The 15,811-nt window shown below is 39.8% G+C and overlaps 1 protein-coding gene across 7 annotated transcripts in view; it reads left to right on the top strand.

Moving 5' to 3' along the window:
* Positions 1 to 15,811, top strand: part of LOC123763872 (arginine-glutamic acid dipeptide repeats protein) — a 114,893-nt gene that overhangs the window by 43,107 nt on the left and 55,975 nt on the right. For all 7 annotated transcript variants that reach the window (XM_069329960.1, XM_069329959.1, XM_069329962.1 and 4 more), the window contains 5 exons: positions 308 to 521; positions 4,775 to 4,873; positions 7,342 to 7,422; positions 12,348 to 12,588; positions 14,316 to 14,656. In XM_069329960.1, coding sequence (XP_069186061.1) covers positions 308 to 521; positions 4,775 to 4,873; positions 7,342 to 7,422; positions 12,348 to 12,588; positions 14,316 to 14,656 — 976 coding nt within the window. The remainder of the gene's footprint in view (positions 1 to 307; positions 522 to 4,774; positions 4,874 to 7,341; positions 7,423 to 12,347; positions 12,589 to 14,315; positions 14,657 to 15,811) is intronic.

Here is a 15,811-nt window from a genome sequence, read left to right as displayed (position 1 = left end):
ATGTAATATACATTAGAATAATTTTTCCTGGTAGGAAAAATATTTCTCTCCAGTTTCCAATTAAAAAAATTACATGATCTGTGATATAGAAGATGCATAATTATTTCCTCAGCAGTTCTTCCATGAGGGACGTGGGCCAGTTGGTTATTACATGTGCATGTAATGATAAAAAAATTTATCCATAAAAACTTAAGGATACACAGAAAGGATAGTTTATTTTATTATGCAAGTTGCTAACCTGTGCTTTACAGGAGATAAGTTGTTAGTATTTACTAATTTTATAATTGTATGTTTTTAATTGTTGAAGGGGCAATGTTATAGTAGAAGAGAGGCCAGAGGCCTGTGCAGATTGGGAGGAGCAGCGGTGGGTTCCTGGTGCTTCGAGGGACACCGACCTCCTCATGTACCTACGTGCTGCTCGCTCTATGGCTGCATTTGCTGGTCTTTGTGATGGTGGCTCCACTACAGATGGCTGTAATGCTGCATCCCGAGATGATACAACCATCAACGCACTTGAAATGGTAGGTGTATAATGTTTTGGCTGATGCTTGAAAAATACAACATTTTTGATGATGTTTAGCTGAAGTTTACCTGGAGAAGGTTCCAGGAATTCTACTCCACAAGCCCAGCCAAGGGCCAGACTCAACTTGTGATACCTTGGTCCAACAGTCTATTGCTTGGAGTGGCCAGCAGGCTCACATATCCACTATAACCTGGATGGTCCAGCACTTCTTGCAGGAACTTATCTAATTTCTTTTTGAAGGGGGTCCACCTTTCCTTGCTGGGAAAGAGTTGAACAGCCATGGACCTCTGATGTTTATACAGTGTTCTCTGATTGTGCCTATGGCACCAATACTTCTCACTGGTTCTATTCTGCATTTCCTTCCTTGTATTTTTCTCCAGTTTGTTATTTTACTGTGTAAATTTGTTACCTGGCCTTCCAGTATCTTCCATGTATATATTATTTGGTAACTCTCATATAATATTATACTAGGAAATCTATTGGGACATAACCAACCACAAATTAGAGAACTGCTTAGATTGCTTAGATTCTGTGACAAATTTTCACTCACCCAGTAGATATCAGAACCAATGAGAAACGAAAATATTCTAGATCTGGTCTTTACAAACAATGAAGACATAATCAGGGACATTATGATCTCAGATACCACATACTCAGATCACAAGCTCATTGAAGTGCAAACTATCATCATTACTCAGAATAGACCAAAAACAATGATCAAGCACGAGGAGTTATTCAGTAAATTCAATTTTAATAATAAAAGGATAGACTGGGAGAAAATATACAGGGAACTTACAAACATTCCTTGGGAAACTGTTTAAAGTAAGAAAATTCCTACAGAAGGACTAGAAAAACTGACTTTGGAAGCATATCAAGTCTGAAACATGATACTTTGAGGAAAGCTAGAAAGAGGTCCAACGTAGAAAGAGAACGCAGACGACACTATAAAAGAAGGAAAAAATAACGGTAATTAAGCAGACACGACTTTCCCTATCAGATAAAAGAAAGGCAACTAGAACAGAAAGCAATTCAAGAAGTGAAGAAAACCCCAAAATATTTCTTCACATATGCAAAATCAAAAGAAAAACTGTTCCCAGTATTGGACCAATTTGTACGAGTGAAGGTTCATACATGGAGGACGACAAAGAAATTGGTGAAATCCTAAAAAAAAGCAGTATGAGGACATATTTAGCACTCCAATAAACAGCATGAGTGAAAGATCCGGGCAACTTTTTTTATGCACGATATCCAAACCTCTGTAAATATAACTGATATCAACACAGTGGCAGATTTTGAAAGAGAAATTGGAGACATGTCCTTGCACTCGGCTCCAGATTCAGATTCATGGAATTCAATATTTATAAAGAAATGCAAGGTGCCAATAGCACAGGCACTCAGTATAGTGTGAGGAAGAGCTTGGACACGGGGAAGATATCAGATGCGCTTAACCCATAAACTGTGCATGGCGTGTATATACGCCATGAGTAACATGTCCCACGGTGCGCATGGCATATAATTACGCCATAGGGTGCCAGGCACAATTCAAATGACCCGCGGCTACACGGGGTTCACATTAGCTTCCTCAGGGCTCTTGTAAACAGACGCCATGTTTAAAAAAAATCGTGTCAATATTCTCCAGTGTGAGAGCCACAGTACTGTTGGATCAACCAAGGCTGGCGCATGCAGCATGAGTGAACACAGCTTGTGACTACAGCATCGCCAAAAAATGTCAAAATAAATATATAACTACTATTATTTAGCGATATCAGTATTACAGATGACCCGACTGTGATAAAAATGACCAGGATTGTAATAATAGCAGGATTGTTGTGATAATTAGCGCTGTGGGAGGAGTAATGCTGAGGGACGGAGGGAGCATCGTTTACTGACTGTGTGGCCACCTTTATTGTCTGCATTCACCATACCAGCTCAGTGGTTCTCTATGGTGAACACAAATGTAGATACTTATATATATAATGTGTGTATTAGTGTAATAACAGCAAAAGGATTATGTTGGGAGGAGCCATTTGGGTGACGGAGGTGGCGTCGTCTGCATGACTTGATGCGTCAAAGACATGACATTCTAGCTGTGTAGAGGGTGGCCACTAAGCTCTTTGGGCACCCTACAAGCTTAAGTGTACAGTTATGGTGCATACAACATGTAAATAATTATATATAATGTATGTATATAGTGTAATAACACTGCAAAAGTATGTTGGGGGAGAAATTTTAGTGCGTGTGACCTTGAATGAGGGAGGGAGGCAGCCGCCAGCTGACTGTGTGTAGCGACGACTCTTAGTGCCTAAACTAACTATATCGGCTTAGTTGTACAGTTGTGGTGAACAAAACATATAGGTACTTATATATAAAACGTCTGTATATAGTGTAATAACAGCACAATCGGTATTGTTGGGGGGGAGAAGTTTTAGTTCGTGATTCAATTATTATGTTTTATGAACATAATTAATCACTAATATGCACACCATACTTTTGAGTATAGCGATGATTCACCCCGTTTATTATATAAATATATCAATACACACTGTTGAATAATATTACTGCAAAAAACTAAGAAAAAATCAATCAGAGACATTGAAATAATTAGGTAATAATATCTTTGTGGCAACACCCATCTGTCACCTCGGGTGACGCTGACCGGCTCTGACGACTGCTCTGTCAACGCCCACATTTTTCCAGACTTCCCTGACCTATTGGGCCCAAAATATGTCACCTACGATTTTTTTTTATTTTTCCCGTGCTCGGGGAACACAAATCAACATTTTTAGAAGACGAAATAATTTTTTAGAATTTTTTTTCTTGCGCACAGGGATGTAAATCTCCTCAGGACCCCTTAGCTTAAGAGTTAAAGTAGCAGACAAAGCCCCTCTATACAAGGGAGGGAGCAAAGCATTGGCAAAGAATTACTGTATAGACCAGTTGCACTAATGTCCAACATAATAAAAGTATTTGAGAGTGTGATTAGGAGTCAGGTCACCAGTTTCATGGAGACCAATGACGTTCACAACTTAAGCCAACATGGATTTAGAGCAGGAAGATCATGCCCCTCACTGCTACTTGACCACTACTACAAAGTCACTGAGGCATTAGAAGAAAAACAGAATGCAGATGTGGTATACACAGACTTTGGCAAATAACGAAGCGCGCCGCGGCTTCTGTGTCCGGGGACGTGCTTTGGGTCGATCCAGTTTTCCTTCTTTCCTGTTCACGGGTACGGGTCTCTCAGGTTGTCCACAGGGTTATCAAGTCTAGCCAGCCTGCGGTCTATCCCCGTGCCAATGATGTTCGTAAGTTCGCTGTTCTTGCTGCTGTTTTTGGGAACATGTCCTGGGCTGACATGCGGGCATGGGATTTTTGGCGGTCAAACACGGTCCTGGCTGCACGCTACCTCGTGAACGTTCCTGGGCCTAGTCGGGCCTGTGTCGCTTTGGGTCGGCAGCTGCAACCTGTCTCGACTTCGAGTTTAGGTGTGGGGCACCGACCGCCTCCTGGGTAAGTCCCCTTTTTATCTTCGTCTTTGGTGAAGTAGCTCCATGGAGCTGTAGGGGGTTTTCCCAGAAAACCAGAGTTGAATATAATGAAACACCATTTTCTGGGCGAGTCCCGGAGGCTACCCGGCAACCCTCCCTCCCTCCCTCCCTCCCTCCCTCCGGTCGGCGTTTTTCGAGTGTTTTGATATCCAGCCTCGGAAATGGAGGCGTGGATTGCTAGCGCAAGGGAGTGGGGCTTCCCCCTTCCCCCTCCCGGGGAGGGGGGGAGCTGCGCAGATATGCGGCGCAGCTCGTGTAATGTCATGATTGCTTGCTTTTCCTTGGGGGAGTTCTGTCCATTTGTTTTGTTATTTTCGTTGGTTTTACCAGAATAGGGGTTTGTTTTGAGGCGCTTACCTTTCTGGGTGCCTGTCCCGGTCGATGGCAATATAGAATGCTCCCAAATCACAAGTGCATTTCTATAGGCCATTGCTCCTCGTGCCTCTCTGAGGGGGTCAGGTTCTGGCCGTCGTTCCCGGTAGGCCTAGAACTCCACTCACATCGACTGACGCCAAAAGTTAGGACTATCCCTATCAGCCTGGATAGTTCCAGGGAGCCTCCTGGACTCGCCCAAAAAATGGTGTGTCATTGCATTCAATGCTGGTTTTTCTTAATTGGTTTGTGCACAGTTATGAAATTTTAATTTTAAGTAATGGGAACTTTTTTTTTTTTAATCCATTGATTCTTTTGTTCTCTACTACAGCTCCACAATAGTGACTATGACCATGGCAAAGCTCTCCAAGCCCTTGTCAAGTGCCCTGTTCCTGATGGGATTGAAAAAAAGTGGTCTGAAGAAGAAAGAGTGAGTATATCTCTTGTATTTTTTATTAATATTTTACTTATATACATTTCTGAGCTCTTCAGCCTATGATCAGTAGCCCACCATGACCAGTAATTTTTCAGATTGTTTGATCACATAGTTTTGCAAAGGAAACAATGGTGAGTCTTGGTATGATTGGTTATGTTGAATGATGTATTGTTGGAAGGTGATGTTGCACTCGGGTGCCAGTTTTGGAAACTGGTAGTTTATTTGTTACCTTACAGATGGGCCATTGTTTGGTACGTTATCCATTATGTTATGGATTTGAAGTACTAATATTTTGGAATCTTGTTGTACAGTTATGCTTTAGGACATAACTGTACAACACATGATGTTTATCATGTGTTGTACAGTAAAGGCATCATGTGATAAACAGACATAACTGTTTATCACAGGATGCCTTTCAGTGGGTCACAAGTTAAACAAAAAAATGATATAATACATACACTGTACTTGCAAAATACACCAGGGATACAAGTATTTGTCAATTGGAAGTTTGATATAGATATAATACAAAACTGATATAGAATTACATCTCTGTGATTTGTCTGCCAATTTTAATAATTATATTCCTGAAGAAAAGTTTGACATACTGAAGGAAAAGCACTGAATGAAAGATACATTTGTTTTTGAGATGCAGAAATCTATCATAGGGTTGAACCCAAGTTACTTAACACTTTGTCATTCTGATGACGATCTCGAAGTCTCAAGACCAAAATGATTTACACAGAGGCCCTGATGACTGTAACACCGTCATCAATTAATAAATTTGTAAATATCCCATTTATTGTCTGCATATTATGTGACGGGTTTTAAAATGCGCACCATGTACTGCAAACAATTTGATACCAACATGAATGATGTATCACGGAAATTGAGGTGAGAAAGCTGAAAACAGTATAAACATTTGAGTGTGGTTTGTGCACTCACGGCCAACTCTCGGCCTACCTTGCGGTGCGCGGCGAGTCACCCGTCGGGCACGCAAAAGTGTTAACACCTGAACAAAAAAGAGCTGCTCCATCCCACATGTGACAGTCAAATTAAGAATCAGGCACAAATCATCAACATTTATCATCTTTTTGAATAGGTTTCAAATGAACATCTACTCCTAATAATTAAATTAGTGTTTAATTATTAAACACCCCACCCCACAAGGGTGCCATAGGCACAATCAGAGAACACTGTATAAACATCAGAGGTCCGCGGTTGTTCAACGTCCTCCCAGCAAGCATAAGAAATATTGCCGGAACAACCGTGGACATTTTCAAGAGGAAACTAGATTTATTCCTCCAAGGAGTGCCGGACCAACCGGGCTGTGGTGGGTATGTGGGCCTGCGGGCCGCTCCAAGCAACAGCCTGGTGGACCAAACTCTCACAAGTCAAGCCTGGCCTCGGGCCGGGCTTGGGGAGTAGAAGAACTCCCAGAACCCCATCAACCAGGTATCAACCAGTGTAAGCAATGAGTTCCAATAACGTGGCTGAAGTATGTTGACCAGACCACACACTAGAAAGTGAAGGGACAACGATATTTCGGTCCATAATGGACCATTCTCAAGTCGATTGGGACACAATCGACTTGAGAATGGTCCAGGACGGACCGAAACGTCGTTGTCCCTTCACTTTCTAGTGTGTGGTCTGGTCAACATAAGTTAATGTAGTTTAGGTCATTCGTTATTCACCCCATACTCACCTTGTGGGTGGTAGCAGAAAAGTTTACAAAGGCACATAATGGACTCAGGAGGAACTTAACTACAAAATTAATTGAGGGTTTTGTTATTGGTTGCTTTTATGACAAGTTATATATGTGAGGTTGGAATTTCCACTCCACCAAAGAGAGAATCCAACATATGAGTACAGGGGACTAGCATGTAGCACTATCATTGTGTGAACCAATTGTGACCAAATAACTAGAAACGGACCAACCCACCAGTCACACTAAACAGATTAAATTTTGAATCTTTTTAATGTATATTTGATTAAGGATAAAGAGTTTCCTTCAAATAATACGGTACATCTTGACTAATGAGTCTAAACGTTAAATTATAGTAACTGATCTGTTACCTTGTTTTATATCACATAAGACAGTTTTTGACGAAGCACAAAAATAGGATTGAGAGTTCAAGTCACAAGTCAAGCCTGGCCTCGGGCCGGACTTGGGGAGCAGAAGAACTCCCAGAACCCCATCAAGCAGGTATCAAGCAGTTTGAAAAGCACTGATCAAGGAAAGGCTGCCCACTTGGTGGCCATTTAAAGAATTAGGTGTTAATTTATTTTTATTTTTTTAAGAACTCTTTTTGGGGCTTGAATGACTTTTATCATGCATTTGACCAAGCTCTTTTGATTTTAATGTATGCTTTTCGGGGATTAAAACATACATATGCTTTCTGTGTTAAAATATTTTAGAATGGTGACTCGATTGATTTCTTTGAAGTTTGTTTCAATATCCACAGAAACGTTTCATGAAGGGATTACGACAGTATGGGAAAAATTTCTTCAGGATAAGAAAAGACTTGCTGCCCCACAAGGAAACGGTAAGTTACTTTCTGATACTGTAATTATACTTGAGTATGTGTCTGGGAAGTCCAGGGATGAGAGTTATATCTCACTGTATAGCCTCTATATTTTCTAACAGATACATTATGTTATTGTAATATTTCATTGTGCATTGATGGAGGCATAAAGTGGTGAAAATGCAGATAATGTCGCAATAACATCGCTAAAATTTAGGCAGCCAACCCACAACTCTGAAAATAAAGGCCATGACGATGTTTCAGTCTGACCTGAACCATTATTAAGTAATGTAAAGAAAGAATAGAGAAAGTCAATGTATAAGGTACAAATATGAGGTGAAAGGTGAGAAAGTTGAAGTATACAATAGGAATTGATAGGAATAAAGAAAACTGCAAAATGCCTATTGGCAAAGAAAGAAAGAGAGAGAGAGAGAGATATATATATATATATATAAATATATATATATATATATATATATATATATATATATATATATATATATATATATATATATATATATATATATGCGAACAAGCCTGAATGGTCCCCAGGACATATGCAACTGAAAACTCACACCCCAGAAGTGACTCGAACCCATACTCCCAGAAGCAACGCATCTGGTATGTACAAGACGCCTTAATCCACTTGACCATCACGACCGGACATAATGAGGTGATAGCCGAGGCTATTTGAACCACCCCACCGCCGGCACTCGGATAGTTATCTTGGGCATAGCTTGGGCGGTGGGGTGGTTCAAATAGCCTCGGCTATCACCTCATTATGTCCGGTCGTGATGGTCAAGTGGATTAAGGCGTCTTGTACATACCAGATGCGTTGCTTCTGGGAGTATGGGTTCGAGTCACTTCTGGGGTGTGAGTTTTCAGTTGCATATGTCCTGGGGACCATTCAGGCTTGTTCGCATTTGTGTTCCTCACGTGTTGCCCCAAAGAATGAGGTGATTTGGTAAAATGCTATGCCCAAGATAACTATCCGAGTGCCGGCGGTGGGGTGGTTCAAATAGCCTCGGCTATCACCTCATTATGTCCGGTCGTGATGGTCAAGTGGATTAAGGCGTCTTGTACATACCAGATGCGTTGCTTCTGGGAGTATGGGTTCGAGTCACTTCTGGGGTGTGAGTTTTCAGTTGCATATGTCCTGGGGACCATTCAGGCTTGTTCGCATTTGTGTTCCTCACGTGTTGCCCCAAAGAATGAGGTGATTTGGTAAAATGCTATGCCCAAGATAACTATCCGAGTGCCGGCGGTGGGGTGGTTCAAATAGCCTCGGCTATCACCTCATTATGTCCGGTCGTGATGGTCAAGTGGATTAAGGCGTCTTGTACATACCAGATGCGTTGCTTCTGGGAGTATGGGTTCGAGTCACTTCTGGGGTGTGAGTTTTCAGTTGCATATGTCCTGGGGACCATTCAGGCTTGTTCGCATTTGTGTTCCTCACGTGTTGCCCCAAAGAATGAGGTGATTTGGTAAAATGCTATGCCCAAGATAACTATCCGAGTGCCGGCGGTGGGGTGGTTCAAATAGCCTCGGCTATCACCTCATTATGTCCGGTCGTGATGGTCAAGTGGATTAAGGCGTCTTGTACATACCAGATGCGTTGCTTCTGGGAGTATGGGTTCGAGTCACTTCTGGGGTGTGAGTTTTCAGATATATATATATATATATATATATTATATATAATATATATAATATAATATATATAAGAGATAGATAGATATAGATAGATAGAAACATTAGAGAAGAGAAAAGAAAGATATCCAAAAGATGCTAAAGAAAGCTTAACAAATGTCAGATCACAATTGTTAAGAAGGTTAGAGCATTTAACTTTGTACAGCACTGAGAAAGGCAAGAGTTAACAACAGTAAGGCCAAGACTAAGGTTCATGTTGGTCATGTTGTGTATGAGAACTGATTTGACAAGATGAACTCTGTGAAGAGTAAAGGCAAGAAAGAATAATTTAAAAGACCAGTGTACAGTGGTACCTCCGTTTACAAATTTAATCTGTTCCCAAAGACAGTTCGTAATCCGAAAATTTGTAAACCGAAGCGAATTTCACCATAAGATATAATGTAAGTTAAATTAATCTGTTCCACACTCCCAAATATATTAACTTCAAAGTAAATATTATACCTAATTCACCACAATCTTTAGTACTAAAGTATGTACAAGTTATTGCTTACCTTTATTGATGACTCTTGTTGGTGTATAGAAGACAGTGAGGAGGGGGGGGGGAGGAGGAGGAGAAGTGTTAGTGTTTGGAAGGGGAGTTCCCTTCCATTATAACATCAGGCAGTGATGACTTCTCTGGGGTACTCTGTTTGGTATGTTTTGCCTGCATACCACTAGGACCTGCTTGTGGGTCACTGCTTGTTTTTCTTACTAAAAATCTATCCATAGAGGCTTGTTTTCCCTACATTGTAACACTTGTTTGGATAAACCAATTTGAATTTAAACCAAATTCAACCAATTTGGATGGGTTGAAAAGGATAAACAGTTTAACACGGGTGGTACACGAACAAGGAGACACAGGTGGAAACTGAGTACCCAAATGAGCCACTGAGACGTTAGAAAGAACTTTTTCAGTGTCAGAGTAGTTAACAGGTGGAATGCACTAGGAAGTGATGTGGTGAAGGCTGACTCCATACACAGTTTCAAATTTAGATATGACTGTAACCAGTAGGCTCAGGAATCTGTACATAGGTTGATCAACAGTTGAGAGGTGGGACCAAAGAGCCAGAGCTGAACCCCTGCAAGCACAGCTAGGTGAGTACTTGTCTGTAGTGAGGTATCACAGTGTCATTAAAATGGTTAAGACAACGGCCTACTACAGCTTGCTCTGGGTGAATCATTTCAACAAAAGTTTTCATTTCTTCCCATAGTCCACACCACTTCTTAATTGTGGAGGAAGGGACAATCTGTACTGCCTCCTCCTCCCTTGAAGACATTTCCTGTGTTTGTATTCTTTGTTTCGTGATTGTTGATACGCCTTTTGCTACTTTAGCACTCGTGATGTCCTTTTTCTTAGCAATTACAGTGCATATTGTTGACAGATTTGTTGTACTGCCTAGCTAGTTCAACAACCCGTGTACTATTTTCATGTTTACTAATGATCTCTTGTTTTTCCTCTATGGTCATCCTCACATGTGTGTTCTTGGATTGAACCTTATCACTGGCTTTCTTGGGACCCATGACGAGATACATAACAATAGCTTTTATGTTCAAAAACCCAAAAATCTGAAAAATACTGAAATTCTTTACAAAGCATTTAAGCGCGATTCTCATTAGGCGGGAGGCACTGGTAAACTGAGGCACGGTTGCCGTGCCACCATGCACTAGGTCGGCCATACGCATATCAACAAACTTCGTTACCCGAGGCAAAGTTCGTAACCCAATTTGGATTTTACGAAGAAATTGGGCTCGTAACCCGAAAAGTTTGTAAAGAGGGGCATTCGTAAGCCAAGGTGTCAAAGTATCGGATTATTAGGAGTCCCTAACATGACAAAAGAGAGTATTGTTTGCATTTACAGTACAGACTTGACACTTCTTTTGTGTTCGTTTAGTCTGTCATTAAGTGTATGACCAGTTTCACCAGAGTATTGGAGAGGACAAGAGGAATAGGAAAATAAAATGAACACCAGCAACATTGGAAGCAGGAGGAACAGTGTGAACCAGATTATTATGAAGTTTATTTGTTTGTTGAAAGACGATTTTTTATTAAGAGGATGAAGGTATTAGTGAGATTTTTAGTTTAGGTATGAGGGGGAAGGCACAACAGTGTTTTTAGTGTTAGAAGCAAATTTAGGATGAAAGAAAATTCTTTTGGTTTGAAAAAAAGCACAGTTGATAAAATTTATGGGATAACCAAGACAAGAGAAAGACTTGCAAAGAAAAGAAATTTCAGAATCAAGAAATTGAGGGTCACTGATGCGTAGGGCTTGGAGGAAGAGGAAGATTAGAACACTTCTTAACAGAAGGATAGCAGGAAAATAAACGAATGAACATACCACAGTGTATAGGCGTGCAGTAGACTGAGAAAGAGAAGCCAGACACAGAGCTGTGAACATCTACATCTAGGAAAGGAAGATGTGAATTTTTTAGTTTTCCCATTCAACTTTGAAATTGATAGAAATGACCCAGATTGTTTAGAGATGAAAGGAAAGGCTGGAAATGATTAGTTATAAAGCCAGTCACTCACTGTGTTCATCTGCGTGTAAGCCGGTATCGTGTAAAAATTGGATTTCAGTACCAGCTAGATGCCTTCCAAACTGCGTATAAGTTCAGTAGAACTTGTGGTTGTGATACTTAGAGCTCATCATGGTCCAGTAAATAGTGCATTGCAGCATTCAGAGAAGTGTAAACATATGGTGAACTAATCGTTGAGGTAGTTAGCATTAACATAGAAAGGTGAATACAGTACATTGTTACGTATGCCATACGTTCATAATAATGAACATAAGGGAAACATGTGTGGTAGATTTAGAAATAATTTTAAAAATTAAGGTGAAGTGTGTATTAACCCTGTGGGGTCTATTGGCCCCCTTCTACACATCCCTCAACCAGTGATGTTACTCGGCATGGTAAAGTAGTGGAGGGGAGTAGTAGTACCCAAGGTAACTGGTCGCAGCATTAGTGTCAGGAGGGAACGGGAAGTTTGAAATAACAGTTGTTAAAGCCGAAGAGATGCCACAGCTACTATAAAAAGAAATTTAATAGCAAGGGACCAAATTAATAGAGAAAAAGAAAGTTGGCAATATTCTCATTGAAATTTGAATACTTTAAGATGGGCCCACAGTTGAGGGCTAGTAAAAGTGTTGCCAGAAGTTGATTTCCCTTATTATCCTCTAATTGTCTTCTGCCTTAAACATGTAATAAATTTTCTGTATACATAGTCTGCTGGATTGTATGCTACTAAACAGTTCTAATTTCAGAGTGACTTGGTGTCATTCTATTACCTCTGGAAGAAGACACCGGCAGCAGCTGGCCACAGGCCACACCGCCGACACCGCCGTCAGAATGTATTGAGAAGAATTCGAACCCCACGTGCTCAACGAAACACAGGTCCTAGTGATCCACTTGATCCATCCTCTGCCTCAGAAAAAGATGATGATTCAGATGACTCAGATTCCAAAGATCGTCAGGGCTATCATTGCCGACACTGCTATACTACTTGTAGGTTTTTAAGCCCTATTTATGGAAATAATTTTATTTAATATTTTGTTGGTAATATAAGCAGTCTCCATGGTGTAGTGGTTAAGGGGGCATATCATTCTAAATCGTTATAAATTAAAAGTTGTTCAATTTGCTTATAAATTTTTTTATGAAATGGTTATAGAAAGGGCTGCAACTGGTCCAAGTTTCACCATCACACCCTAAACAGAAAAGGAGAAAAAAAATACACAACGTATTATGCAACGAATGTTCAACATTCTCAAATAATCTCGGGGAACACATGTGTCAACTAAAATGTCTACTATGTGCTGTAGAAGCACAAACTCTTGTAATAATTGTAATATGTATGTGCAATATATTTATATTTAAATTTTTTTTTTTTCTTTTTTTTTTTTTTTTCTTGGCCAATATTTTTTTCTCGTTTGTTATCAAGGGATTTGCATGAAACTTGCACACCTTGCTCAATGGAAGCCTATCTGCAAGGGTGCCAATTATGAACGAAATCTGTCGAAGTCAAGCTCAGCTACAGGTGGCCGAACTTGGATCTTTATTTTACTCTGGAAAGTAATTTACACCTTCAAATTACTTCAGAGCTTTCATTTATTAATCAATTTACATGCAAATTACACCTTATATGTAGCGTTTGTGCTTCTACAGAATCTAGTAGACATTTTAGTCCAAAGTCTATTTGTTGATTTTATAAAAATTTATAAATATCATATATTGCATATTTTTTTAGAAGGGTAACTTTAAAAAATTATATTATTGCACTAAACACTTTTTTGATAAAACTGATCACTAGAATCCTTTATTATGTGCTTAATTTAATATCTGAGTGTTATAGAAATGATTTTAGTTAACACATGTGTTCCCTGAAACTATTTGAAAATTCGTTGCATAATTCGTTGTTTATTTTTTTTCTCCTTTTCTGTTTAGGGTGTGATGATGAAACTTGAACCAGCTGCAGCCCTTTCTATAACCATGTCATAAAAAAATTTATAAGCAAATTGAACCACTTTTAATTTTACATTGATATGCCCCCTTAAAACAGTCGCCTGGCAACTGTTTTAACCACTACACCACTACAGTTTGCGCTTTGCGAGCGCAAACTGTAGTGGAGCGCTCGCAAAGCGCTCCACTACAGTTTGTAGTTGAGCGAGTGCTTTGTCCGGGTTCATATCCTGGCCGGGGAGGATTTACTGGGCATCAATCCTTAACTCTAGCCTCTGTTCAATCCAACAGTAAAATGGGTACCTGGTTGTTAAATGATTTGGCGGTGTCATATTCCGGGAACATAGGATTAAGGATTTGTCCGAAATGCTATGCATGCTAGTGGCTGTACAAGACTGTAAGAACTCATGTACAGTATATATATACTGTGTGTGTGTGTATGTATGTATGTATGTATGTATGTATATATATATATATATATATATATATATATATATATATATATATATATATATATATATATATATAATATATAATATAGTATATATATATATAATATAAAATAATCATGCATGCATACACATACAGTATATATATAAAAAAAATAGTCGCTCATAAATGTGTTTGCTGCTTATGTGTGTTTTTATCCACCTTGCTAGCATTAATTTCTTCATTCTATTGCATAAATAAAATGAGAGATTATATTGATCAGATTTCAATGGATTTACATGCAGAAACATACCAAAATAAGTGCCAATAACTTTACCCTTTTTCAGCATCCCGTGACTGGCATCATGCAGGAAAGGATAAACAGTTGCTTTGCTACGAATGTCGTATTCATTTTAAGAGGTATGGAGACTTACCAGTAATCACTAATCCTCGTGAGCCCCCACCTGGGTCTGGCCGACCTCCACCAGCTCCCACCGAAGAGGATTTACGAATGAGAACCCGCACACGATCCAAAGAAATAAGTACTCGTCACCGTGCTGCCAGACGTTCAAGAGCAAACACTCCTGATATAACTGATGAATGCCCAACACCTGACAGAAGAACCCCAGATAGACGAACTCCTGACAGAAGAGCATCTCGCCTTTCAGCTTCTCCCGCCCCTAAAAAGGTTTGACTTACTTGGATTATTGATAGCATCTTGACAGTAATGTCTGCATATATAATACAGTATGATTATAGATTTTATATTATATAACATATTTCAGGTTTTAAATTGTTGTATTGTAATAATATAATGAAGGTTCTTATTAACAACATTACTTACGTGCTTCTCTCAAGCTGACTGAATTTTTTTCAGAGATATATATAAAGCTCTTAAAAAATATGCATGAACATGTAAATCTACCACATACAAATACTTTAGATGCACGTACAGACATTCACACCAAGTACGTGCTGTAAGAGCTCTGTAATTTGGATTCCAGTTGCCCGAATCTCCGAATAATCTGAAAGGTATTTAAATTTAAGTTTTAACCTTAATATTCATGTTAAAAGGTTATATGGAACAGGAAACTTGAATAAATTAGATTTCAAGTGCTTGAGCGTTTATCACGAATAGAAATTTAGGTTACCGATAACAATCTAGTTATAAATGCTTGATTTGTTGACTCCCAAAGTTCTAATAGAGAGAGGTAAATTCACCTGTAAACGTTTTTGCAATGTTTGTCAATGGCAAGCAGGTTTCTTTGTTTTCTTTGTTGATGCCTGTCATCACTGCCATTGGTGTGTCCACAGGATTCTTGTGCTTGTTCCTTGACAAATTCCTATGCCTTTGTTATTGTGTAGCAATTAGGTAGGCACTCTCAGCTAGACGGTCTCAGTCAGACATTCACAGTCAGTCTGGCATTCACAATCAAACATGAAATTCTTGTTATTCCACCTGTGAACAGGCTCTGGGCTGGCAGGAAGAGAGGTCTATATCATATTCACGTTATCCTAAAAGTGACTGTGAGGAGATGGGGGGGGGGGGGGAGAATGGGGAGGGAACAGGTGTGTGTGAATGGGAGGGAGCCAGAAGGGATAGGGTAGGGCTTGATAGGCAGCCCAGCCAACCAAACTGTGGAAGTCCTAGTTCTGATATCATATTTTAGGCTGGTGTGCCAGACTTTTGTAACATTGCCGAGCATTACGTTGTCAGAAACTCTCGGCCGCCCACTTGCCTACCTGCCCACTATTGCCAGCGTGCCCTCCTGTGACCTGCAACCATAATGTTGCCCTGCTACAATATGGGATTTTTTTTCCTTCTGGTGGTGTAGGTATCATG

The sequence above is a fragment of the Procambarus clarkii genome, chromosome 23, assembly GCF_040958095.1.
Source record: "Procambarus clarkii isolate CNS0578487 chromosome 23, FALCON_Pclarkii_2.0, whole genome shotgun sequence".
Taxonomy (NCBI): domain Eukaryota; kingdom Metazoa; phylum Arthropoda; class Malacostraca; order Decapoda; family Cambaridae; genus Procambarus; species Procambarus clarkii.
Note: the sequence above shows the minus strand (reverse complement) of the source record. Positions and strands in the feature narration are given on the sequence as shown.